Raw genomic sequence first — 27,283 nt, 5'->3', positions numbered from 1 at the left:
TTTCTCTGTGCATGCAAATAGTGACAAGCACTTAAACCTATTCTTAACTCTTTCCTTCAGCAAGATCACATGCAGCTGTTATTCCTTTTTTTTCAAAAAAATAAATAAATACCACTGTAGTCTGCATGTGTGTGTGTGTCTGACTGTGTGTATTTGCCTACTACCTACAGCTCCGCTTTTACCCTGGCTAAATATGTCGTTAATGTTGAACTTCAGTGAGATATTTTTATCTGTGCAGTGGGTCCCTGGGTGAAGTCAGTCTGTACCTACCTACATCTACTCCAGTGTAAAAAAGTGAAAGGGGGGGCAGGGAGAGTGAATGTTCTCTCTTTCTGACAGTTACATCTTATACTATTAGTATATTTTAATTAGAACATGAGCACAGAATGCTTCATGAATATTCATGAGTGGGGTTATTAAAATGCATAATTAATCTATAGACATTCTATCTCCACCCCGCATTTTAATAACTCTATTAATGGAAGTGGGGGGGTGAAGCCATGGGGAGGGAGAGGGAGAGAGAGAATGAGTGTTTTCTTATCCCTTCCAGTCTGGGAAATAACATGCAATGTTAGGAAGTTTTGGCAAGCTGAAAGCATTATCTGCTGTTTATTTTCCTGTTCCTTTTATTTTTATTCCAGTTAATGCTCTCCTTTTCCTCCAGAGAGCCCTCATATAGGGTTGTCCCCAATTGTTTATGAGCTTTGTGATTAAATGAGAATTTGAATGTAAATCTCTTGTTTTTAATCTAGTACTCTAATCTGTCCTCCATCTTGATGTGTTTCAGATATGTTAAACATGTCTGTGTTGGCTAAGGATGATGGAAAATATAGTAAAATAAACCTAGAGGCTGGGGAAAGCTTCTGTAACTGCAAAAATGCATTAAGACATTGTGTGTGTTGCATTATTGCATTAAATATTGAATTGCATGAAGATACAATGTGCATATTATATATGTAGCTGCATAGAGCGTAGCTAGCAGTGTATATGTTTTTAGTCTTATTTTGGAGTTTGGAGGGCTCTTTGTGAACATTTCCCCATTGGACAAACCCATCTCCTTCAGCTGGTAAACACCTTATGAAATGTGAAATTTGAATATTTCAGATATTTAAATATTTTACACTTTCAAGATTGGTAGCTATCTTAAGGAATGGAAATGACACCATTTAAGGCAAAACTAAAGATTTTATCTTAAGGAAACTTTCAGGTAGTTCTGGACTTACGACCAGTTTCTTAGTGATCGTTTGAAGTCACAATGCACCCAGAAAATGGGACCACCACACCACGCTATCATGTCGGCACTTCTAATTTGTGCCCATAGTGAACCTTTGGTTTGCTTAACGATTTTGGTGTTCATGTAATGATTGTGGATTCTCTTATGACTGCTGCCAAAAAGGCTGTAAAATTGTTTTGTGACCATCATGATTTACAACTATGATAGGCATCCTCTATTCATAGGTCAAAGATTTAATGTATAATGTATTTATTATAAGGGGAAACAGCCAAGTAGCTCTGAATTGATTTGAGATGACCTTTTAGATTTGGCTGTGCCAACTTGGTACATCCATGTTATTTGTGGCTTCCTAAGACCTTCAAGTGGCTTCAGGAAGAATGATTTATAGAGAGGGTGTCAAACTGGATTTCATTGAGGGCCGCATCAGGGTTCTGTTTGACTTCGGGGGCTGGGGTGGGCGTGGCCAGCTCACATCCCACCCCACACTCCATTTTCACTGGCAGAGGGCTGCAGCAGGAGGCCGTTGCGGCTGTTGTGGTTTGCCGGCAGCAGGTGCAGATGGCTGAGGTCTGGGAGAGTGAGAACTCAGATGAGGGACCTGTGTGTGATGTAGGGATGGGACCAGGACCAACAGGGAGTGGAGTGATGCCTTCGGAGATTGTGGAGGCTGGCAGCAGTGATGAAGACGCCCCCGAGGAGCCTGTGCCCAATGCAGATGAGTGCAGGGCTGCTTGTAGGAAAGAGCAGCTACAGCAGCATGGGCGACTCAGGAGTAAGGCTGCAAGATAATGGCCTCTCCCTTAAGAGATAAAAGCCAGCCTGAGAGACCGGTATTCTTTGCAGGAAGCCAAGAAGTTCTTGCACTTCAAGCCTTGTGGAAGTTCGGACTATCTTGGTTTGTGTTTGAAGACTTTTTGCTTGGAATATTTCTTGGCAATTTAATCTAGTGCTTTTGGCAGCCTTGCACAACCTTGGCAAGGCTCGTTCTTATCAGAGACAATTAGTTTTTAATAGCATTTTAACCGTGAATTAATGGAATTTGTAGAGAAGCATTAAAAGGTTTTGCTTTTATCTCTGTTTGGTGTTTGTTTACTTGGAACAAGGTTTGGGTCAGAACAGTGGCTGAAAACAGAGTCTGGGAAGGCCGTGGGCGGCCCTCCTGAGCTCTGTTTTCGCTGGCAGAGGCACCGTGGGCTGGTCCTTTGCTGTTTCCAAGGCAGTCGTGCAGGCCAGATCTAAGCCGGATCCAGCCCAGGGGCCTTCAGTGTGACACCCCTGATTTATATTAGTCAAACAAAAAGAAAATTGTGGAAAATTCAGTGGGAGTGTGGAAACCTTGGCCTTTACTAGATATGCCCCCATATTACCTCGTCATTGGTCTATTTTCAATTAACTTGCAGAGGTTGATATTTGGATATTGAGATGGGAAGCATATATATTTTACAAACACACATTTCCAAGGTGGGAAAGTCAATCATATCACCTTGACTTGGATTCATATAAAGCATCTCCCTGATTCAAAAACAAGAATCAGCCCCTTCTCTTTACTGAACCCTAGATTGCTTCTAAGTACTTCTCACTTTAAAAAAGCATTAAATGAATATAAAAGTGGGTTTTTGTATTCTTTTTAAACATTGCCTCTTATGTTTCCTTACATATTTTAAATTACATTGTTTTTAAACTTGGGTACTTCATTTGAACCCGGTCGCTGATTATTGGTCCCTTCCAGAAAGGGACATGGATCCCAACTCCTTCTTCCTTTCTTATTACAATTATTTCTGTATTTTACTCTGTGCTATGAGGTTTGCAACTCCTTGAGATGAGGTTCTTTTGCTAACAGAAGACCTGGGCAGGTGGAAAAATAAGAAATTGGGTAACGTCTAGTTCAATGAAAAAGACTAAGGAAAGCACAAAAACTGTCTTCCAATATTTAGAAATGTGGTGATGCAGTGGTTAGAATACACTATTGCAAGCTAGTTCTACTGACTTCTGATTGCCAGCAGTTTGGCAGTTCGATTCTCACTGGCTCAAGGTTGACTCAGCCTTCCATCCTTCTGAGGTGGGTAAAATGAGGACCCAGATTGTTGGCAGCAATATGCTGACTCTGTGAACCACTTAGAGAGGCTGTAAAAGCATTATGAAGCGGTATATGTCTAAGTGCTATTTGAGGGGCTGCTACAAAGAAGTGGGGGTCTGCTTATTCTCCAAAGCACCTGAAGGCAGAACCAGAAGCAACGGATAGAAACTAATCAAGAAGAAAACCAACCTAGAAATAAAGAGAAATTTCTTGACAGAACAATTAATCAATAGAATGGCTTGCCTCCAGAAGTTGTGGAGGGTTTTAAGAAGAGATTATCTGGAATGGTATAGGGTTAGAATGGCAGAATTGTTCTTCTGGTAAGAGTTGGAAGGGACCTTGGAGGTCTTCTAGTCCAACCCCCTGCCCAGCCAGGAAGCCCTATACCATTTCAGATAATCTCTTCTTAAAACCCTCCACAACTTCTGGAGGCAAGCCATTCTATTGTCCAATCTCTTCTTAAAAACCTCCAATTGGAGCATCCACAACTTCTGAAGGCAAGTTGTTCCATTGATTAATTGTGTCTTTTTCTTGAATAGCGGGGTTGGACTAGAAGACCTTCAAGGTCTCTTCCAACTTGTTTATTCTGTTAATTTTGCAAACAGTCTTTGAACACTTATCACCTTTTCTACCTTTTTAATTCTGTGTGTATCTGCCTGAAACATACTTCAGTTTAATCACCCCCACCAGTTCCAGAAAACACAGCTGATATTATTCTGAAAGAGCCGGATGGAAAGGAAGAAGTAAAGCATTAGTGGAGCAAAATTTGCAGCATTGCCAGCCTTGAAAAGAATAGGTAGCACTTTAGTGTTTTTCGTAGTTGCGTTAAGCATCTTACTTCCACCGCCAGCCTCAATCCTGCAACGTAATCACATTGGAATATTTTTTATTAGAAAACAAACTCTAAATGAGAGTTATGAATATTCATTAGGAGTGGAGATTAATATGCATAATTATGCAAATTAGACAGCAATTAAACACCAATTCTCCGGGGAAATGATTAACACAAAAGGCTTCGGAATGGAAGCATGTAATTTTGAAAGAAATTTCTGGTTAAATGAACAGTAGGGAGAGGGAAGGAGAGAAAAAGATGGTGTGTTTCCCATAATAATATGCTTTTAAAAAATACACGTATACAAACATAGTAGAGTTGGACTTCAAAGCCTCCTTGTGATGATGGAGCTGTAGTTACTATCTGAGCATAAGATGAAATTAAAGGAATCGTTCTAAGAGGGTCACCGTCTCCAAATGAAGCTGGTTTGCCATCTTGGTCTTGGCTGATTTCCAGATCTCTCACTCCAGCATTAGTCAAGGAGTGGAAAGATCCTATTGGAAACAAAAAATACCCATTGTACCCACAAAACATTCCCTGCTCGTAATATTTTGGACGTGGAAGGGGACGGTCTTGTTCCAGACATGGTTTGATTTGCAATCATATCAAAGCAGAGGTGACGTGCAGGAAATCAATAAATCCTGGCAGTTCAAATGAATATACAGGTTTATTGTGCGCTAAAGCTTTATACAAGAATCTGAACTACTAAAGCAAATTGGTGGTAGATAAGAGTCAGTGGAATCCAAGGAGGGCTGGACTTAGATCTCTTGTGAGCATGAAGGGATTTGAGACTGATAACACGTTTGCCCCCCTCCCTGGGGCTCAGCCTGGTCATCTCCTACAATAGGACTAAAATAGTCTTGTGATCTATTAAAAATGCCTGAAGCTGTTCAGTGGTAGGAGACCAGCATAGAACTGCCATCCTATTTTGTAGGTACTTTGCTTATATATATTTATTTATCTGCAGAATTCACCCTGCTCCCATACAAAAACACTTGGCAGCTTGAGAAAGGAGGGGCTGCTCTAGTCTGAGAGTAATAATAGTGGAATAGCTTCTTCAAAAGGAGGTTAGCTCATCTTAAGCCATCTTCCTTTGCAGGGAAGCCAGGAGTACATTCTTGATTCTTCTTGTATTTTGTCAGTATTTGAGTTGGACCTTCCCCAACTTGGCAGCCTCAAGATGCATCGGGGCTAACATTCCCAGAATTTTCAGTTGGAATGGACAATTCATAGTGTTCATGAATGTATATAATACTACAGTGAGATCTAGCAAGCTTCTCCCAAGCAGATGTCCATAACCATTTCCCAGAGTCTGTAATCTGCAGCTGTGCTGCTACTTCCATAACAAACACCAGGAATTAAATTTCTATGTAGTTGAGAAATAAAGAGGTCTATTTTGCTGCAACATTTCTTCAGACTTCTGGAAAAGGCAGTTTGCTTTTTGGGGGTCCTCATTCCATATCTGGGAGCAGGTAAAGTTCAGTCAGTCCTGAAATGGGATGGAGATGTCAACAAAAGAGGAAAGTGCTTCTTGATGATAACGAATCTATGACATCTCAGCACGGCCACCTCAGTGCAGCCATCTTGCCGCGGCCATGTCGCAATGGCCACTCAGCATGGCTACCTCGGTGCTACCATCTCTGCAGGACAAATTGCCAGCCTGCTGGAAGTGGCCAGTTAAAAACATTGTGGTGGACTAAGGGGGGGTGCCATGTAAGGCCACATCAAGTTGTCTCATGGAGAGTTTCCCATGGTGATTTGTCCCGTGCTGAGATGGTGGCACCAAGGTGGCCATGCTGAGATAGCTGTGGTGACATGGCAGTGGCAAGGTGGCATTCTGGACCACTTACAGCTTCTTCTAGAATGGGGTCTCCAAATTTGGCAGCTTTAGGACTTGTGGACTTCAACTTCCAGAATTCCTCAGACAGCCATGTTGTCTGGGGAATTCTGGGAGTTGAAGTCCACAGGTCTTAAAGTTGCCAAGTTTGGAGACCCCTGTTCTAGAACATAAACGGTGGACCAATTAGAAAGAAAGAAAAAAAATTGATTCCATTAACTGTCTCCTTCCCACTCACCCCCCTTCATAATTTGAGCATACTGAATTTTCCCACCTCCTTTCCTGTAATGTTCCTCTGGCCAAAGCAGCTTTGGGGAAGGTAAGTTATGTGTATTACAACTCCCTTGAGGTGTTACACATATTAAATAAAATTTGCCCTCTCACAATTTTGCCAAACATATCAACTGAGGCTCCTTTGAAGCTGAATCTGTGTGGAAAATTTGCAAAACAGGAAAAGTCAGTGTTGGTTTGGTATTTTCATCCACATATTTTTATGTTTGTGAAAGGAAGAGTTAACTTTGAGAGAGCCTGTCTTTTGAAGAACCTGTAGATCAAAGTAATCTTTGTTTTTTTTTCTCCCCCTCTTTCCCCGGAAGGTTTGGATGAGCGACCGACCTCAGGTTCTTGGGCAACAGGAGATCAGAACAACTCCACGTTTGACCAAGTCAGGGTAAGGATCACTGCAAGATCCAAATGGATATTTGGGGGTTTGTCCACACATGTGTCTTTTGAGATGGGAAAGTGAACTACTCTAATTCCCTTTTTTCTGAAAAGTAATTTTCCTCTCACCTTAATTCTTCCTGAGCTATTTAATTTTGAGGAAACAGATCTGTAATTTTAAGGAATTATTTTCTGAGAGCATCCTGTCACGTGTCCTATAGAAAACCAATACATAAGCAGGAGGTGAAAGCAACAACTTTTTTTGCTTGTATATGCTTAGCCGGATCATGTTTGAAAGATAATTTTTACCTTACTCTTTAGCTCCTAAAGCTCCCAGACCTGCTTGCATACAATAATGTAAAATCAGTGCTGCTTATTCAGCTTACAGTCTAATTCAGAAAGAAAAAGGGATGAAGAAAGAAGAGGAAATGACAGGCTTAAGAATCAATTCTTAAAGTTCTATCGCAGTTCAACTTAAGTTCAGATCATAAAATGATCTGCTGGAATAGAAAGTAGTTGAGAGCCTGAAGGAATTGGTATTTTAACAAAGTTGCGGTTTATTCCATGGAGCCTAATGGAATGGCTGATATACACCAAGAGATTGTCCATGAGATTAAGGTTCTGTTTACCTATCTGAGTTAATTGTTTGGTCATCTTGTTTTTGAGTCTGATCTGTCTTCCTTCCAATATTAATCATCCTTTTTTTAAAACTACATTTGATTTATTTTCTTTCCCACGATGGTGAAGGTAATTGTTTCTCCAGAACCTTCCCTGTTCCGGAGAGTACCATATTTATTTAGTTGTGGAATTTAGAAGCCACCCATCTAACTCTAAGGTGGATTCCATCTTTTATGATGGAGACTTTTTGTATGTGCTGAAGTTTGTGATTTCCCCACTTCCCTTTCCTTAGGAAGTATGTTTACTTATTTAACTTCTGTACCACTTCAGCCAAAACCCAGTCTGGTATAGTGCTTAAGGCATCAGGATAGAAACCGGGAGACCGTGAATCCTACTCCTGCAACTTGGGCAAGAAGCCAACCAGTTGACCTTGGGCTAGTCATTCTCTCTCAGCCTAGGAAAGAGGCAATGGCAAAACACTTCTGGAAAAACCTTGCCAATAAAACTTCAGGGACTTGTCCAGGCAGTCTTTGAGAATCGGGTATGATTGAACAGAAGAAGAAAAAAGCTTGGAAAATGAGAGCATATAGAAACAGTTCGATAGTTATTTTGAGTCGGTTTAATCCATCCCAAGATAGCTGGCCTTTATAAGAGCCAATTAAATTGAATTTGAAAGGTGTATTTTGATTTGGAAATGATTTTGGGATGCCCTTAGTCTTGTTGATTGAGAAAGGTGTGGGTAGCTATGTGCTTCATGACTTTGTGCATATGGATACTACTTTTTTTTTCTCCTTATAGCAGGGTTATGGCGAAGGTTCACACTACAGTGAACACAGGGACCTGCCATCCCATAACAGCATATCTTCGTCATCATTCCTGGGGTCTGGAATAGTAGGTAAGTGTCCTTGCTTGGAGCAAGTCTTGACCTTGTAAAATTTGGCTCGTTCTGGAGCCCTCGCCACCTGCAAGATGAATGCTGTATCTGATGGGACTGGTCCTGTTTGATTTTAGTTAGAAAGATGGATGAGAGCAGAATTTACCCTGCTTTTTTCCTGGTCATCTCATCAGCCTTCTGATGAGACTTTCCTGACCATCTTGGTTGTTAGTCTTTGTTTGGCTTGTCCCTCGGCCATCACCATTTCCTGATTCCCTTGCGTCGTGTATGGGGGAAAATGGGAAAAGTCGATCTTGCTGTGAATCAACAGAATCCTTACGCTCATAGGAATTATTGAAGGGCTATTTAACAACAGTGAATTTTCCTGGCTGCCCCCAGTTTCAATGGAACCAGCAGCATCGCTTTTCTTGCAAGGCCATTTCTGAAGGTGAGGGGTCCCTGATGCTATCTGGTTGTTTTCTTGAAAATGCTTCATTACCCAGACTAGGTATCATCAACAGTGATGATGTTACAGATAGTCCTCGAATTGGGATCCCAATTGAGCCCAACATTTCTGCTGCTAAGTGAGACATTTGTTGTGAGTTTTGCCCCATTTTACGAATTTTCTTGCCAAAGTTATTAAATGAATCATTGCAAGTGTTTAGTTAGTAAGGTGGTTGTTAAGTGAATCCGGCTTCCCCGTTGACTTTGCTCCTCAGAAGGTCGCAAAATGGGATCGCATGACCCTAGGACTGTGATGGTGAACCTATGGCACGCGTGCCACAGGTGGCATGCAGAGCCATTTGTGCCAGCATGCGAGCTGCAGACAAACTTGCCTCATAGCTGATTTTCGGCGGGTTTGAGTCCTTTTCGGCCTCCCAAAGGCTTGAGGAAAGCTTCTGCAGGCTTTGCAGGCCGAAAACTAGCCGCATTTTGTCACTTCCCGTTTTTCAAAAATACCGGAAGTGGTGAAATGGGGCTAGTTTTCGCCTGCAAAGCCTGCAGAAGCCTTCCTCAAGCCTTTGGGAGGCTGAAAAAGGCCTCAAACCCGCTGAAAATCAGCTGTGAGGTGCAGTGCAGGTAAGGGGGTGTCAGGATGTGTGGGGATTACACACACATGTGTAGGGGGTATGGGGGGCACATTGCCTTCTGGGTGCTGGCACGCAAGTGTGAGCATGCAAGCGCGTGCACAATTTTTGGCACAGGGAGCCCCAAAAGGTTAGCCACCACTGCCCTAGGACACTGCAACCGTTGTAATGCTGCAATGGTCGTAACCATGAAAAATGGTCATAAGTCATGTTTTTCAGTGCTGCTGTAACTTCGAACAGTCACTAAACAAACGGTTGCAAGTAGAGGATTACCTGTACCAAGTTTAGGTAATGAAACGTCTGCAGGAAAATAATCAAGTTCATACACCACCAAGGATCCTTCATTTCAACCCTGGGCTAGAAATATTCTCCTTGGGAAGGGGTGTTTGTACATGTAAGGCCACATGGCTCACATTTTTGAGGTACTCTTAACAGATCCCCCTCCCCCACACCTCCTGAGAGTATTTTGTGAATTAATCAACAGTAAGGGAGAAAAGCAGAAAGGTTGATGGGAATTATTTAACTGTTAGGAAGGAAACCAAACCGCCTGAGTAGATCTCTTTCAGGTAATTATTTCTAGCAATTAACTCCTTTTCAGGGCTAAGCTTGCTAATCTAGCCAGCATTGTAACTGGTGTGCATCCTGGACAATGGTTTTTAATCGGTTCACAGTCTTCCGCTCCGCCCTCCCAACTGCCTTTAATCTCAACATGTTATCTTTCCTCCTCTGTTCCCTTGCTAGGAATTATATACTTAATAGAATGATTGGTTTTGAAAATCCCATTTTTCTTCCAAATGCCATAGTGAGGAGGGGAAACCCTTTGTGTTCCTTGAACCAGACTCTGAAATATCCACATATTCGTGTTTGGCCACCAGCTGAGACATGTTGGCCATTTGGAGGGTAGGGGGGTACACAAATTAACATGGCACCTTTCTCCTGAATGCCAATCTCGCTGCCCTGGGGTGGAACTTAATCCTCTGAACCAGGAGCTGTTAGGGTGTTCTGGCCAAGGTTCCTGAAATGTTGGGTTTTGCTCGTGCCTAGGATTACATTCAGAGGTGGTATTCAGCAGGTTCTGATCAATTCTGGAGAACCGGTAGCAGAAATTTTGAGTAATTTGGAGAACCGGCAAATGCCACCTCTGACTGGCCCCGCCTCCATCTATTCTCTGCCTCCCAAGTCCCAGCTGATCAGCTGGGTCTCTTTGGTTGCCCTGCACAGGAGAACGGAGCTGGAAAGCAGGTTAGTGAGGTGTGGAGGGAATGGGGATTTTGCAATAAGCTTCCCCCAGAGTGGGACGGGAAGGGGGATTTTGCAGTAACCTTCCCCTGCCACGTCCACCAAGCCACACCCACAGAACCTTTAGTAAAAAAAATATATTGAATCCCATCACTGATTACATTGGCTGTGTCCTGACAATGCTAAGCCAGGATTTGTTAAAACCATTGTGTGTTGAAACATCCAGAGAGTGTTCATTTACACAGCATGTGAAAAACAACAATAGATAGGTTCATTGATCTTGGAAAGTCAACTTCCAACCAAATATCATTTTGTGCAGATATGCCAATGAATGCCAACCATAGTTAAACATACTTTTTTAAAAAAAAATCCCCACAGGTAAGGTACTGTAGCTTCTCTCCCTCTCTGACTAAGAGCTAACAAATCTGTATCTTTGCATATTCATCCTGTCGTGTGAGCAACAAACTAGGCAGAGCAGCGAGTGACAAACTAGGCAAAGCAAGCTAACCATCGTTTCCATGATACATTGAAAGTGAAGGCAACAAAACCATAGTTACTGCTAAGCCAAATTAAGCTTGTTTGGATTGTGATTCTACTTCTGCTGGAGTTAAGCCCCAAAGTTCACAATCGTCAAAAAGTTCACAACTGTATATCTGCACGAGGCCTATATGACGAGTAAATGTGAAATTCTGAATTTCTCCAACCTACTAATTGGATTAATTGCCTTCTCTCCTCCCCGCCCCCTCCAGGCAATCTGTCTCCTTATTAGCAATTCTTAACCCTTTCGGAAGCAGGCGTCCTTTAGAGATGCAATCAAAATTCAACATCACCTCCTTCCTGCTCAGGCAACCTGCTTTCCAAGGCAGAATATATTAGTTCTGTGCATAGAACCAGACATGCGTTCTGTTTCATGTGTGCTTCTACTGACCACCCTTATAGCAGTGTAGATTTCATCATACTTTCCTGAAGCAGCAGTGATGATTTTAAAATTAAATGGGCAGATCTAAGAGTTAAGGGGGAGGGAGAGGGAGAAAGGTCCTGGGATTGTACCAGTTATCCGATAGGGTAGGAGCTCCTTGGACTGAAGCCATTATCTCTTCGGGCATTTTGATAGTATTAACCATCTTACTTGAAATCAAGCAATAAAAGATACACGATTGCTATTATAATAGCAGGCACTTGAGAACATACCAGCTTTTAATATACAAGCAGTCCTCAACTTATGACCATCATTGACCCCCAAAATTTCCATTACTAAGCAATGGAAATTGCAAAGTAGCTACTTGAGTTTTGCCCTATTTTACGATCTCTCTTGCCATAGTTAAGGCAGGGGTGTCAAACTCATGTCATCATGGCAGCGTCATGTGACATATTGGGATTCCCCCCCCCTTTGCTAAACTGGGTGTTGGTGTGGCCAGCGCGTGATGCATCCGCCCCGAAAGCCGGGAGTTTGACAGCCCTGTGTAAAGGGAATCACTGCAGTTGTTCAGTTAGTAACACGGTTGGTACGTGAATCTGGCTTCCCTGTTGATTTTGCCTGTTCAGAAGGTGAAAATTCAAAATGCCAAGCCTTTGGATTTTGATCACGTGACCATGGGGACACTGCAACGGTCGTGAGTGTGGGAAAATGGCCATAGGTCTCTTTTTTCATTGCCATAGTAACTTCAAACAATTCCTAAACGAATGGTTGTAAGTCGAGGACTACCTATATTACAAAATGAGGTGATTGCAGGGGGCAAGGAAGGAAAGATGGCTGCACTTCTCTTCTCCCCACCAGCCTCACGTCATGTCTAAGCAGCAGCCCTGATTTGAAGGCATCCGTGTGTAAAAACTCCCAGTAGGCTGAACAAATTGCCTGTGTGGAACACACCTGTTCTTCCCTGATGAAATCCATTGTCAAATGGAGAAAGATACTTTAAAGTCACTGGTGTGTCTCCCTTACTCTGCAGCTTTGCTTTAATTTGATTCATTGGTTGCTGCTCTGAATGTTCTTTGTGTATGTGTGCCTATATATGCATGCGTGCGTGCTGCTAGGGCCATTATCTCAAGCGCATTGTACTAATGATTCAAGATGGTTGTGTGCCAAAATCAAGAAATCCTTGCAGGCAGAGCCTCATGGAATTTCCATCTTGACCATCTCTTTGCAATGATAACCCATCCATGACCTGCAATTTGTACATTAATGGCCTTCACGTGGTTCAGATTTCTTATTTAACCATGATTTGGTTGGTGTGCTAGACCTTTGTTATTTCCATTTCATTCGTATTTGAAAAATAAGTTTGTATTTTAATTTACTCCCAAAGGCTTTGAAAAAGAGTTATAGAGTCATAATGAGAGGATCTGACAACTTCCATTTAGCTTAGCTGTTTATCTCCCCAGTCGTAAGGTTATTTTGCCTGGTCTCCTTCCCTGTTTATGAATTTTCAAGAAAGTCTGCATAAAAATTTGCATGAATTTTGTCAACTTTTTCCTAATACTGCACAGTATTAGGAAAGCGGCAAAAGTCTTTCTTTCTCTCCCTCAAACTCTGCCAGAAATGAGTCTTTGGGACCCTGCAAGGCATCCTGCTCCAAGAGGCCGCGTCGGCGCGACAAGTCTCACAAAGAGTCATTTCTGGAGGAGTTTGAGGGAGAGAAAGAAAGACTTCTGCTGCTTTCCTTGCACGAAGCCAAAAGTCTCTCTCTCTCCCCCTGAGAACGGAGCTGGAGACGGTATCCTGCGATCCCAAATAAAGAATGATCGATCGGTAGGAAAATGGGGTGGGAAATTTTCCTGCAGACTTTTTTGGGGATTTTCCCAGGGTCTCTGGTCCATGGGATTTAAAATTATGAATTTGGTGGGTCCCTGAGGTCCAAAAGATTGGCGACCCCTGGACTAGAAGACCTCCAAGGTCCCTTCCAACTCTGTTATTCTATTCTTTTATTCTTCTGAGGTTGGTAAAATGAGGATCCAGATTGTTGGGAGCAGTATGTTGGTTCTGTAAACCCCTTATAGAGGGCTGTAAAGCACTGTGAAGAGGTATATAAGTCTAAATGCTATTGCTATTGTTAAGGATACCGGTGGTCCTCGACTTACTAGTTATTTAACAAGTGTTCAAAGTTATGATGGATTTCAAAAAAGCTACTTACGACCCATCCTCAAAGTTACAACTGCCTCCTCCACACCCCCAGTTACATTATTCCATTTCAGGCACTTGACAACCGGCTCTCGTTTATGTCCAGTTGCAGCATATCATTGTCGTATGGCTGCAATTTACGATATTTTTTGCCATTTTATAGCAGAAAATGGTTTAAAAAAACCCTCCTATTGGATGCACTCGATTTGCTTGGTTTGCTTACCGACCGCAATGACTTCACTTTACCACTATTGTAAAAATGGTCATAAAATTGAATTTGGTCACATGGTTAACCTGCTTAACATCCGCAACGACTTACAACCAACATTCTGGGTTCAGCTGTGATTGTAAGTGGAGGTCTACCCTCTCCTTTATTCCTTTTTGCTAAAATACAAGGGCGGAGGTGGGTGGGATTATTGCATTGGAAGCGCTTGGTGCGTCTGTGTTGTCTCACCCAAACAAGGTTTCACTCGTTGCAGAGACATCATCAAGATCTTATGTCCCTTGCATCACTCAGAACCCAGGGGGGAAATAATTAACATTAAATTGAAAATTAATATACAAATGCCTAGCCACAAAAAATAATATTAACTTGGACTTACTAGCAAATACATGGCAACTGATTAAAATATAGCAGTCTTCCAATATTTGAGGGGCTGCCACAGAGAGGAAGGGGTCAAGCTATTTTCTAAAGCACCCGTAGGGCAGACAAGGAACAATGGATGGAAACTGATCAAGGAGAGATTTAACCTGGAAATAAGAAACTTTCAGACAGTGGGAACAATCAACCCATAGAACAGAAGTTGCCCTCAGAAGTTGTGGGAGCATTATCACTTGAGACCTTCAAGAAGAGATTGGACTCCCATCTGTCAGAAATGGTGTAGGGTCTCCTGCTTAGGGGGGGAGGTTGGACTAGATGACCTATAAGGTCCATTCCAACTCTGATTATCTGTTATTATCTGTTAAAAGGAAATAACACCGACTCACTCTAAGCCAGGAAATAATTTCTAAAGTGCTTCTCCACCCCCCCCCACCCCCCAAGAGATATGAGAAAGAGGAAAATTTTCTCCCTCCCGCTCATTTACCTCCCCTCTCATCCTGATCTTATCAAGATTAATTCCTGGGCGCAGCTACAGAAGCTCCAACCTAGAAGGAAAGATCTTGCCATTTTGCTTTTCGAATGCTCCTGAACTTCTCTTTTTGTGGTTTAACCCGAGTCAGCACTGTGGCAAAAAAAAACCCCACCAGGGCTATTTTTGTGCGGTGGGAGGCGGACGGAGAGTTGAACCAGGGCAGTCATGTGGCAAAATTAGTTCCTAAACCGCTTTTAAAAAATTAGGTCAGTTAAAAGATTTCGCCCTACAACCTTTTGACCTCCTGTTTACTTAATGCTAAGCCTCTCAAATGAATGGGAATGTGCATGGCATAATGCCTGTTTGCTGTTCAAAAAAAATGTTTTATCAGCACCGGGTTTGCCAACTGGTGCACATTTGAGAAAAGTCAGGATCGGCCTGGATGGCCGAAGCACTGCCTCTGAAGGACATCTGCTGGGAGACTGGTGGACTTTCTGGTGCAGGTGGTACACCATGGTGAGAACAGGCAGCTGGACCAGATGGGACCAGGGGGTCCGAGCCAGCTGTTTGCGTTCATGTGAACGTCATTTATTTCAGTTTGAGTTTTCAACATGGGAGAAGCAGTTGTCAGGTGTGAAAGACCAGGTTCACACAGGAAGTTTCAATACACTGGGGTTTTTTTTTTGCTAAAAGCCTGTGTGCAGGAATCTTTTATTGGTAAAAGCCTACACGCAGGAATTTTCTCAACTAACAGTGGACACCTGCTTAGAGTTAGATAAGAGTCAGTGGCACTTAAAAGGGGCTGGACTCCGTTCTCTTATGGCTACGTAGGGATTCTAGGCTGATCCTTCTTTTCATCCCATTCCAGGTTCTGCCATCCCTTCTCCAACAGTAGCTTGAGATAATTTGAGCTCTGAGACATATGTATATCTAAAGTCTAACAGCCTCTAATAGTCTTGAAACAAATGTCTGTGGAGATACTTAGTCATCCAGGACATGATTGTCCCAAAGGTGCCTTATCAAAAAGCAAATGGACTTTTTTTTTCCCCTTGAAGATGTTTTGCTTCTCATCCAAGAAGCTTCTTCAGTTCTCTCATTCTTGAATGCGAAGTTAAATGTCTGCAAGGAAAAACGAAGCCCAGTTGCCTTTTGCAGGCGGGAAACAACTTTGGGGTTTGAAACAAATGCCGTGGAGCTGGGGGAAGGTGCAGAAAAGAGGACGGGAAATTTGGATAATTCAGAGGAACCTCCTATAGGAAGGCAGCTGGAGAGTTAGAAGTTCTGGCAAGAGCGAAGGCTGATCTTGCTTCTGAGCCCCCTCTCTCCACCAAGACTAGCTGACTGCTACCCAAAACAAACTTTGAATTAGATGGAATGAAGGGGGTTCAGCCAGCAAACAGTTAGGCGATTGCAATGTACAGTCCTGGCAGGATCATTGGACAAGGAAAAAGCTGGGTTTGAATCCTTATGGTATTTTTTAACTGGCACGCCATTTTACCCCGATTACATTGCTTGGAGGATGAAATTCTCAAAAGTAGGGAGAAATATCAATGACTGCAAGTTAATTTGGAGAGAGGAAGGGGAAGCCTAAGAAAGGAAAAAAAGAAGTCAGAACAGAACAGAACAGAACAGAACAGAATAGAAGAGAATAGAATAGAATAGAATAGAATTCTTTATTGGCCAAGTGTGATTGGACACACAAGGAATTTGTCTTGGTGCAAATGGTCTCAGTGTACATAAAAGAAAAGATACTGGGGAGATTCAGAAAACTGGTGAAAGCAAAGTGATCTGCGTTATCCTGGCTTTCTGGCCTTTAAAAAAATGATAATTAACACTAAACAGTTTTATTCTTATCTCCATAAATGCAATCTGAGGTTTGTAGGAGAGTGTATACATCAGGGACAGGGTGACTTTGGTGTGCATTCTTTCCCATGGGTGTAAAATGTACGTCTAATGCTATGTCCATACGGCCCCATAAACATCCTGTCTGTGTATAAAACGTTGTTTCTGGAATAAAGGGGCCCCACTGAAAAATGTTTTATTTCATTTCCTTATAAGATTTGGCATAGAAGGTTTTTTTTTTTAGTAGAGGGAATAAGTATGGTTACAAGATGCTTCATCCATGTCTCAGATAAGATCTAGACTTTTTGCCCAAAGCCACAGAAATTATAAAGCTTTATTGATGCAATATGAGAAGTATAGAAGAGTCTCATATGAAATGGGGTCTTCTTAGCTAGAATATGGAAAGATGAATTTTTTTCACCTAGAATAGGGGTGTCAAACTCAAGGCCCGGGGGCCAGATCCAGTCTGCAGGGTGTTTAGATCTGGCCCGTGAAACCGCCCTGGAAATAGCAAAGAACTGGTCCACGGTGCTTATGCCAGTGAAAATGGAGCTCCATTTACACTGGCAGAGGGTTGCAGGAGGCTGTCCCAGCCGAAACAAATGGGAGCCCCGCTTTCACCGGCTGAGCACTTGGGCCACCACATGCGCCCCCCCTAACATGAATGACATGCTGCCCCCGCCCCTCCAAGGTCAATCACAACCCTGATGTGACCCTCAGTGAAATCGAGTTTGACACCCTGGCCTAGAGCAGGGATCTCCAACCTTGGCAACTTTAAGACTTGTGGACTTCGACTCCCAGAATGGCTGGCTGAGGAATTCTGAGAGTTGAAGCCCACAAGTCTTAAAGTTGCCAAGGTTGCAGATCCCTGACCTAGAGTATGGAGAAGATTAGGTCCTCTTAGCTAGAATATGGAGAATGTGCGGGTCTTCTCACCCAGAAAATGGAGAGGATGGGGTCTTCCCAGCTAGCCTGTGGAGAAGATTGGAGTCTTTTCAACTGAAGTATGGAGAGGTCTTCTCAGTTAGCAATTTGCAATGCAGGAATTAAGTGGTGGAGGGTTACTTCTTTCAATTCCGGAAAAAATCCCACTCGTTTTTGTTTTTGTTTTATTTTAATTTTATTGCCAACTGGCCAAGTATCTCAAGTTGCTACATATATTTATGTTGGATGTTTTTTATTGTTTTAAAATGCTCTCAGTGTTTTAATTATGTTTCTGAATTGTAAGCTGCTGAGAATCATTGAGATGGGCAGCTATTAAAAATAATAATAATATTGGTTGGAGAAGATGTGGGATATTGGCAGTTGGTAGGGAAGTGCAGTGATTCGAATCCAGAATTGAAGAGGTGCCACAAATACGGCTGCAACACCCATCAGCGCTTCCTCTGAGAAGCTGTGTCTTTTTTGGGAGCTCATGAAGCCGCCAGGAAAATATCCTTTTGAGTTATCCAGATATGCATCAAGCTGTTCCCGCAATCCTGCAGCAACAATGCAAGGCCAGGAAAACATGCACTTTTTAAAGGATGCGCCCACTGTTGCAAAGTAACTTTCTGGCTTCATCAGTGGTAGGATTCAAAAAAATTTACTACCGGTTCTGTGGCTTGGTTGGCATGGCAGGGGAAGGATACTTAAAATCTCCATTCCCACCCCACTCCAGGGGAAGGTTATTGCAGAATCCCATTCCCTCCCCATCCCACTAACCTGCTTTCCAGCTCCGTTCTCCTGTGCAGGGCAACCAAAGAAGACCCAGCCAATCAGCTGGGACTCGGGAGGCAGAGAATAGATGGGGGTGGGGCCAGTCAGAGGTGGGATTTGCCGGTTCTCCGAACTACTCAAAATTTCCTCTACCGGTTCTCCAGAACTGGTCAGAACCTGCAGAATACCACCTCTGCTTCAGATCCGAAATGTTGTACATTTCAAGATGTTGGATTTCCAACAAAGCTCCAATAGATGAGGGAAATCTTTGTTTTCTGCCTGTATTCTGACATATCTCCATTTAGGGTAGTTTTCCAACACTTCCGATTTGCTCCCAGCCGATTGGAGGTGAGACTAGATGTAAAATTCTCTTTATCATCAGCTCTTGGGGCACTGTTGGGGAACCCTGGTGTACATAAACAGGCTGCCTTGAGATATCATTGAACTGTGTCTTATTTTTAACCCTGATTTAACTTTTAGAAGGTTGAATTGAGTTTTGAGAGCATCCAATAAAACAATGCAACAGAAATGGAAGATGAATAGAACGGGAGTATTAATCCCTACCACCAGGATGCTGACCTGCTTTCAACTATCCTAATATTTCCCCAGACAGACTTTTCTCTCTTTGATTCTTGATCTCTAGGAAAAGGTACAGAAAGAAGCAACTACCCATTTGGAAGAGATGCAGGCATGCCAGCTATCAACCAGGTAAGCAGCGCTGCTCTTTTATTTTAGTTAATTAATTAATTTGAAGTGTGTTTTAATCAAAAAGATTTGTTCAGCCAAGTCTTGATCTCTTAGGAACAGGGATCTCCAAACTCGGTAACTTTAAGATTTGTAGACTACAACTCCCAGAATTCCCCAGCCAGCATGGCTGCCTGGGGAATACTGGGAGTTGAAGTCCGCAAGTCTTGATGTTGCCAAGTTTGGGGATTCCTGTCGTAGAACAAAGAGATGTATGTTTTCTTTCACACAGGCAGAATAAGGAAATTTCACTTTTCCTCTAGGGTGCATTACAGAACATATGAATTCGAAGGGATCTTACAGGTCATCTAGTCTAGGGGTCTCCAACCTTGGCAACTTTAAGCCTGATGGACTTCAACTCCCAGAATTCCCCATCCAGCAAAGCTGGCTGGGGAATTCTGGGAGTTGAAGTCCACCAGACTTAAAGTTGCCAAGGTTGGAAACCCCTGATCTAGTCCAAAACTCCTGCTCATTTCAGGAAACCACTAAATCATTCTCTAACAGTGGGAGGGGGACTATTGAACCCCCATTTGAAAAAGTCCACAAGAGAGAACCATCATCTAACCTCCCAGGGGGAATCCACAATTCACTGCTGAAGCTCTCTGGCTTTCAAGTCTAGCTTCAAGTCTTAAGACTGCCCATCCACACTGTTTATCCAAAAGAGATGTGCCAGACTAGACCAAGTTCTGCTAATCTAGCGTTCATTTTTTCCAATTCTGATCAGGATCTGGGTAGCTTCACAAGTAGAGTCTATCTAGCTAACTATCATTTGCCTCTATCATCTAGCTAGCTATCCAGTTAGCTGTCTATTTGTCTAGCTATCTATCTAGCTATTTATTATCTATCTAGCTATCTACCATCTATCTGCATCTATCTATCTGCATCCAGTTTTGGTCATCACACTATAAAAAAGATGTTGAGACTCTAGAAAAAGTGCAGAGAAGAGCAACCAGGATGATTAGGGGACTGGAAACTAAAACATACGATGAACGGTTGCAGGAACTGGGCCTGGCTAGTCTAGTGAAGAGAAGGACCAGGGGAGACATGATAGCAGTCTTCCAATATTTGAGGGGCTGCCACAGGGAGGAAGGGGTCAAGCTATTTTCTAAAGCCCTTTAGGCCAGACAAGGAATAATGGATGGAAACTGAACAAGGAGAGATTTAACTTGGAAATAAGGAGAAATTTTCTGACAGTGAGAACAATCAACCAGTGGAACAGCTTGCCTTTGGAAGTTGTGGGAGTGCCATCACTGAAGGCTTTCAAGAAGAGACTGGACTGCCATCTGTCAGAAATGGTGTAGGGTCTCCTGCTTGGGCAGGGGGTTGGACTAGATGACCTACAAGTTCCCTTCCAACTCTGATTATCTGTCATCTATTATCATAATTAGAGCTGTGCAGGACGTTTGAAAGGAACAACCGTCATTTTGACTGTCTTGAGATCTGCTCCTTGTTTATTCTCTCCTTGCAAATGGAGTTTGCATTACATCCCCATGTTCAAATACCTTCACCTCCTTGTCTTTCCCTCCCCCTCCAATACAAAAAGAGTCTTTTTTTCAGTAGTGTAAAAACTGCCTGTCTCTGAACATTGTAAGTAACCCCTGACTCTCCTTGTGAGTTTCTTGCAGTCTGTACAGAATGCTGGGCTAAACGGACTTGGAGATTCATCCTTCATGCTTTGTGTTAACCATCTGTGGACACAGAGATGAGGTTTAGACCAGGGGTCTCTAAACCTGGCAAGTTTAAAACTTGCGGATTTCAACAGCGTGGCTGGCTGAGGAATTCTGGGAGTTGAAGTCCACAATTATTAAAATTGCTAAGTTTAGAGACCTCTGGTATAGATGATTCTTTGAAGGAATCCATCATCACACGAATGAGAAATCCTCTCAGTTTGACAGTTACACTAGTCATTCCTGCTTGGGCAGGGGGTTGGACTAGATGATCTACAAGGTCGGGCTGATGTTCTCTAAATATTTTGGATTATAACTTTCATTATTCCTAATGGATATGTCAGCTGGGAATTATAGATGTTATTCCCAACCAACATATTTGGAGGGTGCTAGGTTGGGGAAGATATATATATATATATTTTCTCTCCCATCCCATCCCCACCTGTGCCTGTTTGAACAGAGCTAAAAATGCAGTAAAAAAGCTGGAACACACTTCCTCACTAGTCCAACACATGAAAGCCACAGCTCATAGCATCAACTTCAATGGCACCCAAACCCTAGCCACTATAGAAAACCCCAGCCACAGAATTATCAGAGAAGCCTTAGAGATTGAAAAAAGACCTGAAAGCATGAATAGAAGAGATGATTCCACCAGACTGTCAATTATTTGGAAGCCTGCACTCACAAACAAAAAAATTTCCACACCACTAGCCAGGCAAACACCTGGGCACAGACAGATCGCCCCTGATACCTCCAGCTCAAACACACCCCAACCAGGCACCCAGATGAATCCTAGCTTCCTAACAAATGATAGCCGTCCATTTACTCAGAGCCAAGCTGCACTAAAAGCCTCCAATACAGGAACACAATGTTGCCAGCCAATCAAGACACCAAAAAAGCCACAAAACAAACAGAAGATATTAGAAACACCAATCAAGCAGAACACAGCAAATTCCAAGACCAATAAACACAGACCAAGACTCCCAACCAATCAGGATGAAGAAAAAACCATTCTGGCACAGCAGTAGGCTAGCCCCAAATTTAAAACTGAAACAACTGTAAAAGTCTGACTCACAGACGAACACAATATAGAAGCCTGATGATGGCAGATTAGATTCTGCCGAAACGTTGCTACAACTTTAAAAGCACAACTATAATGACGTGGGAAAATACCCGAACAAAGCCGAATACCATATATTCACACACACACACACACATACATACGTGTGTGTGTGTGTGTGTGTGTGTATAGATTTCCTGCTGAATTTCAGAGCAGATGTGTGAGGACTGCGATGGGTGCCAAAATAGATGTAATTTTAAAAACAGAACAGGAGACTTGCCAGCCGGCCATGTGTTTAAATAGTATGGGTTTGGAGTTTGCTTGTGTTGTTGTTGTTTTAATTTGCTTTCTGGTAGGAGGAGGAGAGAGGCATAATTGAAAGGGGTGACGTCATGAATGGAAGAGTCAGTGGGAAGAGCAAGGCTCTTGCTGTGCAGACCATAAATCAAGGGAAAGAAAGCATAGCCTGTAAGTTGCTTAGGCAAGTGGTCTGCCAAATCCAACATTATTGGTGAGACGCAGTCTAAACATTTCCAGCAACAACTCCTCCGTGGTAGAATGCTTTTGAACAAGGAGTTTTCATTTCTCCCCTGCCTTCCCAATACAGGTAGACCTCAATTTATGACCACAATCGAGCCCAAAATTTCTGTTGCTAAGTGAGACGTTTGTTGAGTGAATTTTATCCCCATTTTATGACTTTTCTTCACACAGTTGTTAAGTGAATGATTGCAGTTGATAAATTAGTGACACAGTTGTTAAGTGGATCTGGCTTCCTCCATTGACTTTGCTTGCCAGAAGGTCTCAAAAGGGGATCACATGATCCTGGACACAGCAAAGGTCATAAATACGAACCCATTTTGTCAAGCATCTGAATGTTGCTCATGTGACCATGGGATGTTGCCATGGTCATAAGTGGGGAAAAACAGTCATAAGTCACATTTTTCAGTGCTGTTGTAATTTTGAACAGTCACTAAATGAATTAAAAATGGAAATCATCCCTCTTGCTTGCTTGCTTGCTTACGTATTTACCGTATTTGGAAAACTTATACGAACCCCTATCTTAGATATTTTAATCCTAGGTTGCTTACATCAGCATTTCATAAAAACAAAGGTGTAGACAAACCCACAAAACCGACACTCCACAACATCTCATTAAATCTACATTGACTGGGCTCATTTCTATTCTAGCCCAATGCTTGAGCCAGGTCTTCACTGCATCTGGAAGGCTAAAATGATGGGAACCCTCCAAATATTTAATTCCTCCTCAAATTATCCTTCCTTCCTTCCTTCCTTCCTTCCTTCCTTCCTTCCTTCCATCCATCCATCCATCCATCCATCCATCCATCCATCCATCTCCAGGAAGTAAAATCTTCATCTTACAAACATTATTGTGACCACAATTTCCATTGCTAAGTAAGCTGTTTGTTAAGTGAGTTGCATCTGATTTTACAACCTTTTTTTATCATGGTTGTTAAGTGAATCATGAGGCGTTAAGCAAAGCCTGCTTTCCCCCATTGTCTTCATTGGAAGCCAGCTTGGAAGCCCGCAAATGGTGATCACGTGATCCCAGCATGCTGCAAACATGATAAATGCGTGCTAATGGCCAAATGTTGATCTTGTGACCATTGGGGATGCTTACAATGGTTGTAAATGTGACAGCTAGTTTTTTAGCGTCTTAATTTTGAACAATCCTTAAACAAATGGTTGTAAGTCGAGGACTATTTGTATGTTGTGTAGACATTAGTCCCTAAACTGAAGAGTACCATTTGGTTAAAGATGAAGGACCTATGGTCTACCAGAAGTTGCTAAACTACAATTACCAGCAAAACTACAACTACCAGCATTCCTTTCCTGTTGGACATGTTGGATAGGACTGTGTGTCTTGGACTACAATCCCTGTTCTATTGCAGAGGTTGAAGTCCATCCTACCCGGAGGTTATCATTGAGGAAGGGTTGCTATGGATTTCTGCCAAGTTGGCAAAAGTGTGAAAGAGTTAGACTAGCCAAACTGGAATATAAACCTGGCACTATCACTCACAGGCATCCACACCTGGTGCTCATTGGAAAACCATGTTTGGCAAGAGATTTGGGATTTGTTCAGGTTGTGATGGTGCACTCTTGTTTTTCTTGTTTTCTGCAGCCTGGCTTTCTGCCTAGCGAAATAGGGATTTCGAGTCCCAGCACGCTCTCCCCAACGGGAGTGAAGGGAAGCTCGCAGTACTACCCATACGCCAACAACCCTCGCAGGAGAGTCGCAGACAGCAACATAGGTAGGTGGCCTTGGTGAGGGTGTTGGCTGGAGCAGTTGCCTTGATGAGGGTTGTGCATAGCAAAAATTCTCGATTGCAAAGGAGGAAGACCAAAAGACATTTCCTGTCAGGGTCTCACTGCAGTCCTTCCATTACAGAAAGTCCCTTTCCTTTTGTTTTGGGAGTATCTCAGATTCATCTAAACCAGGGGGTTGCCAACCTTTGGACCTCAGGGACCACCAAATTCATAATTTTAAATGCCACAGAACACTAATATGAATTTTGACTGACAGTGGCTTGTTGACGTTGGTGGGAAAGTCAGTCCCATATTTCAGAGGTGCAGTAGTCACAGGACTGGCCCTTTGGTCATCCCAGAGCAGCTGCTCCTCCACCCGGGTGCACCGGCCTGCCATGGACTGGAGGAGCTGCTCTAGGATGACCAAAGGGCCAGTCCTGTGACTACTGCAGCTCTGGAATATGGGACTGACTTTCCAACCAACGTCAGCAAGCCACCCTGGGGCGGATTTCCCTCCCCTGCCATTGGTCTTACCTTCCAGTTCCAGCTTGCGTGGCTCTACTCAAGGTTAGAAAAGGTGGGGGCCCACAGGTGGGCGGGCCATGTGGGCAGTGCAGCCTTGTGTTTCCACACAGCCTGGATTAATTGCTTTAGGGGGAGTGTTTTGGGAGGGATATTTCTCTGCAGACCACTAAATTTTTTTCACAGACCACCAGTGGTCCCCAGCCCACAGGTTGGCAACCACTGATCTAAACCACTGTTGTTCAACCTTAGCAATTTTAAGATGTGTGGACTTCAATTCCCAGAATTCCTTGTGCAGCATGCTGGCAGGGGAATGCTGGGAATTGAACAGGACACATTTTAATTGCCAAGGTTGAAAAACACTTATCCAAATCACCCTTCTTGCTGAAACAGGGGACAAACAAGGGCTTCTAAGAAACTCAAGAATTGATTATGAAGGCAATAATCATCTCTGACTTATTTTTAAACCATATGCCAGAAATTGGAGGGAAGGTTTCAATGTCTTTCCCCGGCCCTAACTGAATACTACAAAGCAGGGGTCTCCAACCTTGTCAGCCTTAAGACTTGTGCACTTCAACTCCCAGAGCAAGTTGACAAGGTTGGAGATTCCTGCTATAGAGAGGGCTAGATGTGCTTCTCACAACTTTTATTCAGGGCTAGATTAATTCCAGATAATCAGCCTCCTTTGAATCATCATTACCAGTAGCTTGAAATAGACCTAAGTATGAATTTGTTGTCTTCAATTAATTATTTTCCTGCCTTTGGATGACCCAAGAATATAATATTTAGAGACAAAGAGAGAAAAATGTCTTAACACTGTGGATCAGCTGCCCTCAAATTAGTGCCGCTCTAGATGTGCTATGACAACAATTCTAAGAAACTGAAGGTTTTGGATTTTTTTTTTAAAATGTACTTTTTTATTTAAGAAATTTTATATGGTGGCCCACCTCAGTCTCAATGACTCTGGGTGTCTTACAAAGATAATTTGGGGAATTTTGATCCCAATGTAACTGGAGATGCACCAGTTTAGAGATAGAAGTTCTAATTCAGTGTTTCGCAAGCTTGGCAACTCTTTAAGCTGTGAGAACTTCAACTCCCAGAATTCCCAAGCTGGCATGGCCAGCTGGGGAGTTCTGGGAATTGAAGTCATATGTCTGAAAGATGCCCAGGTTGAGAAGCATTGCTTTAACCAGTTTGGCAATACTATATAGTAAAAACTGTGTCGGAAACCTTACAAAGTGTCCTTTCCTGTCCAAGGATTCTACCAATTATTGGTACTGGGTATTGATCTACCACTGATGCATAGTTTGTCAATAATGTAATATAATAACAGCAATTCATTTTACAGAGGGCCATGTACACTTGTTACAACAGAATGGTTTCTGTTGTAAATCATCTTTTTGTGACACTTTCCCAAGTGTTTCCCAAACTGTGAGGTGTATCTCCTTTGAGGAGGTACAGATAGAATCAAGGGGAAGTGTGAAGAATCCCAGGGAAGCGTGAAGAACTTTTTAGTGTACAATTAGACTAAAACCAGCTTTCCCATACTTTCAATTTATTATTTCCATTGTCGAATTGTATTTCTTTTGGTGTTTGGATTTTTTAGGGAAGGTGTGTATATTAAGATTGCACTAAAGGGAGGTGTGATGGCAAAAGGTTTAGCAATCCATGCTGTAAAGTCTTCTGTGGAATCCATGAGTCCAAGAAACCTTTGCCCTAGTAATAATATTGTTGTCATTTTAACAAAGTTTACTACAATGAAAATAGACAAAATATCATTATTACTATATCAAATCTCTCCCCTCAAGGAGCTGAAGCTTGCCTGAATTTTTGCATTCATTCATTCATTCATTCATTTCCTGCCCTTATTAATTTTACAAATAACTCAAGGTGGCAAACTACACCTTCCTGCTCCTCCTATTTTCCCCACAACAACCCCAAGAGGAGAGTTGGGCTGAGAGAGAATGATTGGCCCAGGTCACCTGGCTGGCTTTCATGGCTACAGTAAGAACTAGAATTCACAGTCTCCTAGTTTCTAGCCTGGTGTCTTAAACCAGGGGTCGCCAACCTTTTGGACCTCAGGGACCACCAAACTCATAATTTTAAATCCCGCAGTTCACTAATATGAATTTTGACTGGCGGTGGCTTGCTGACGTTGGTGGGAAAGTTGGTCCCATATTCCAGAGCTGCAGTAGTCACAGGACTGGCCCTTTGGTCATCCCGGAGCAGCTGCTCCTCCACCTGGGTGCACCGGCCTGCCATGGACTGGATGAGCTGCTCCTGGATGACCAAAGGGCCAATCTTGTGACTACTGCAGCTCTGGAATATGGGACCGACTTTCCCACCAACGTCAGCAAGCCACCCGGGGGCGGATTTCCCTCCCCCCGCCATTTGTCTTACCTTCCAGTTCCAACCGCGTAGCTCTACTCACGGTTTGCACTCGGCCGAAGAGTGGGGGCCATGTGGACAGCTTGTGTTCCCACACAGCTTGGATTAGTTGCTTTGGGGGGAGTGCTTTGGGAGGGATATTTCTCTGTGGACCACCAAATTTTTTCGCAGACCACCAGTGGTCCCCAGCCCACTGGTTGGCGACCACTGTCTTAAACCAAACTGGCTCTCTCCTTCCACTTTCATTCATCTATAGACTATGCAAGGCAGATTCCTCTGACATTGAATGGATCTATTTATTGTAAAGGCAGACCATAGAATTTCAGTAAAGATGGGATTTGAATCCAGATCTCCTTATACCCCTCCAGTCACCTTGTCATGTGGGGGTGTGAAACAAACAGAAAGCCAGAAGATCAGTGAACTCTGGGTGGGACCCACTTCCTGCGCGAAGCA

The 27,283-nt window shown here is 42.9% G+C and overlaps 1 protein-coding gene across 13 annotated transcripts in view; it reads left to right on the top strand.

Annotated features, from left to right (window-relative positions):
- The window catches only part of TCF3 (transcription factor 3), a 118,882-nt gene that overhangs the window by 46,877 nt on the left and 44,722 nt on the right, over window positions 1-27,283 (top strand). For all 13 annotated transcript variants that reach the window (XM_087922769.1, XM_087922768.1, XM_087922766.1 and 10 more), the window contains exons 4-7: window positions 6,577-6,650; window positions 8,057-8,153; window positions 18,828-18,892; window positions 23,796-23,925. In XM_087922769.1, coding sequence (XP_087778895.1) covers window positions 6,577-6,650; window positions 8,057-8,153; window positions 18,828-18,892; window positions 23,796-23,925 — 366 coding nt within the window. The remainder of the gene's footprint in view (window positions 1-6,576; window positions 6,651-8,056; window positions 8,154-18,827; window positions 18,893-23,795; window positions 23,926-27,283) is intronic.

This window comes from Pseudonaja textilis, chromosome 1 (assembly GCF_049901715.1).
Source record: "Pseudonaja textilis isolate UNSWEBS1 chromosome 1, rPseTex1.2, whole genome shotgun sequence".
NCBI lineage: Eukaryota > Metazoa > Chordata > Lepidosauria > Squamata > Elapidae > Pseudonaja > Pseudonaja textilis.
This window is presented reverse-complemented; position numbering and strand designations above follow the sequence as displayed.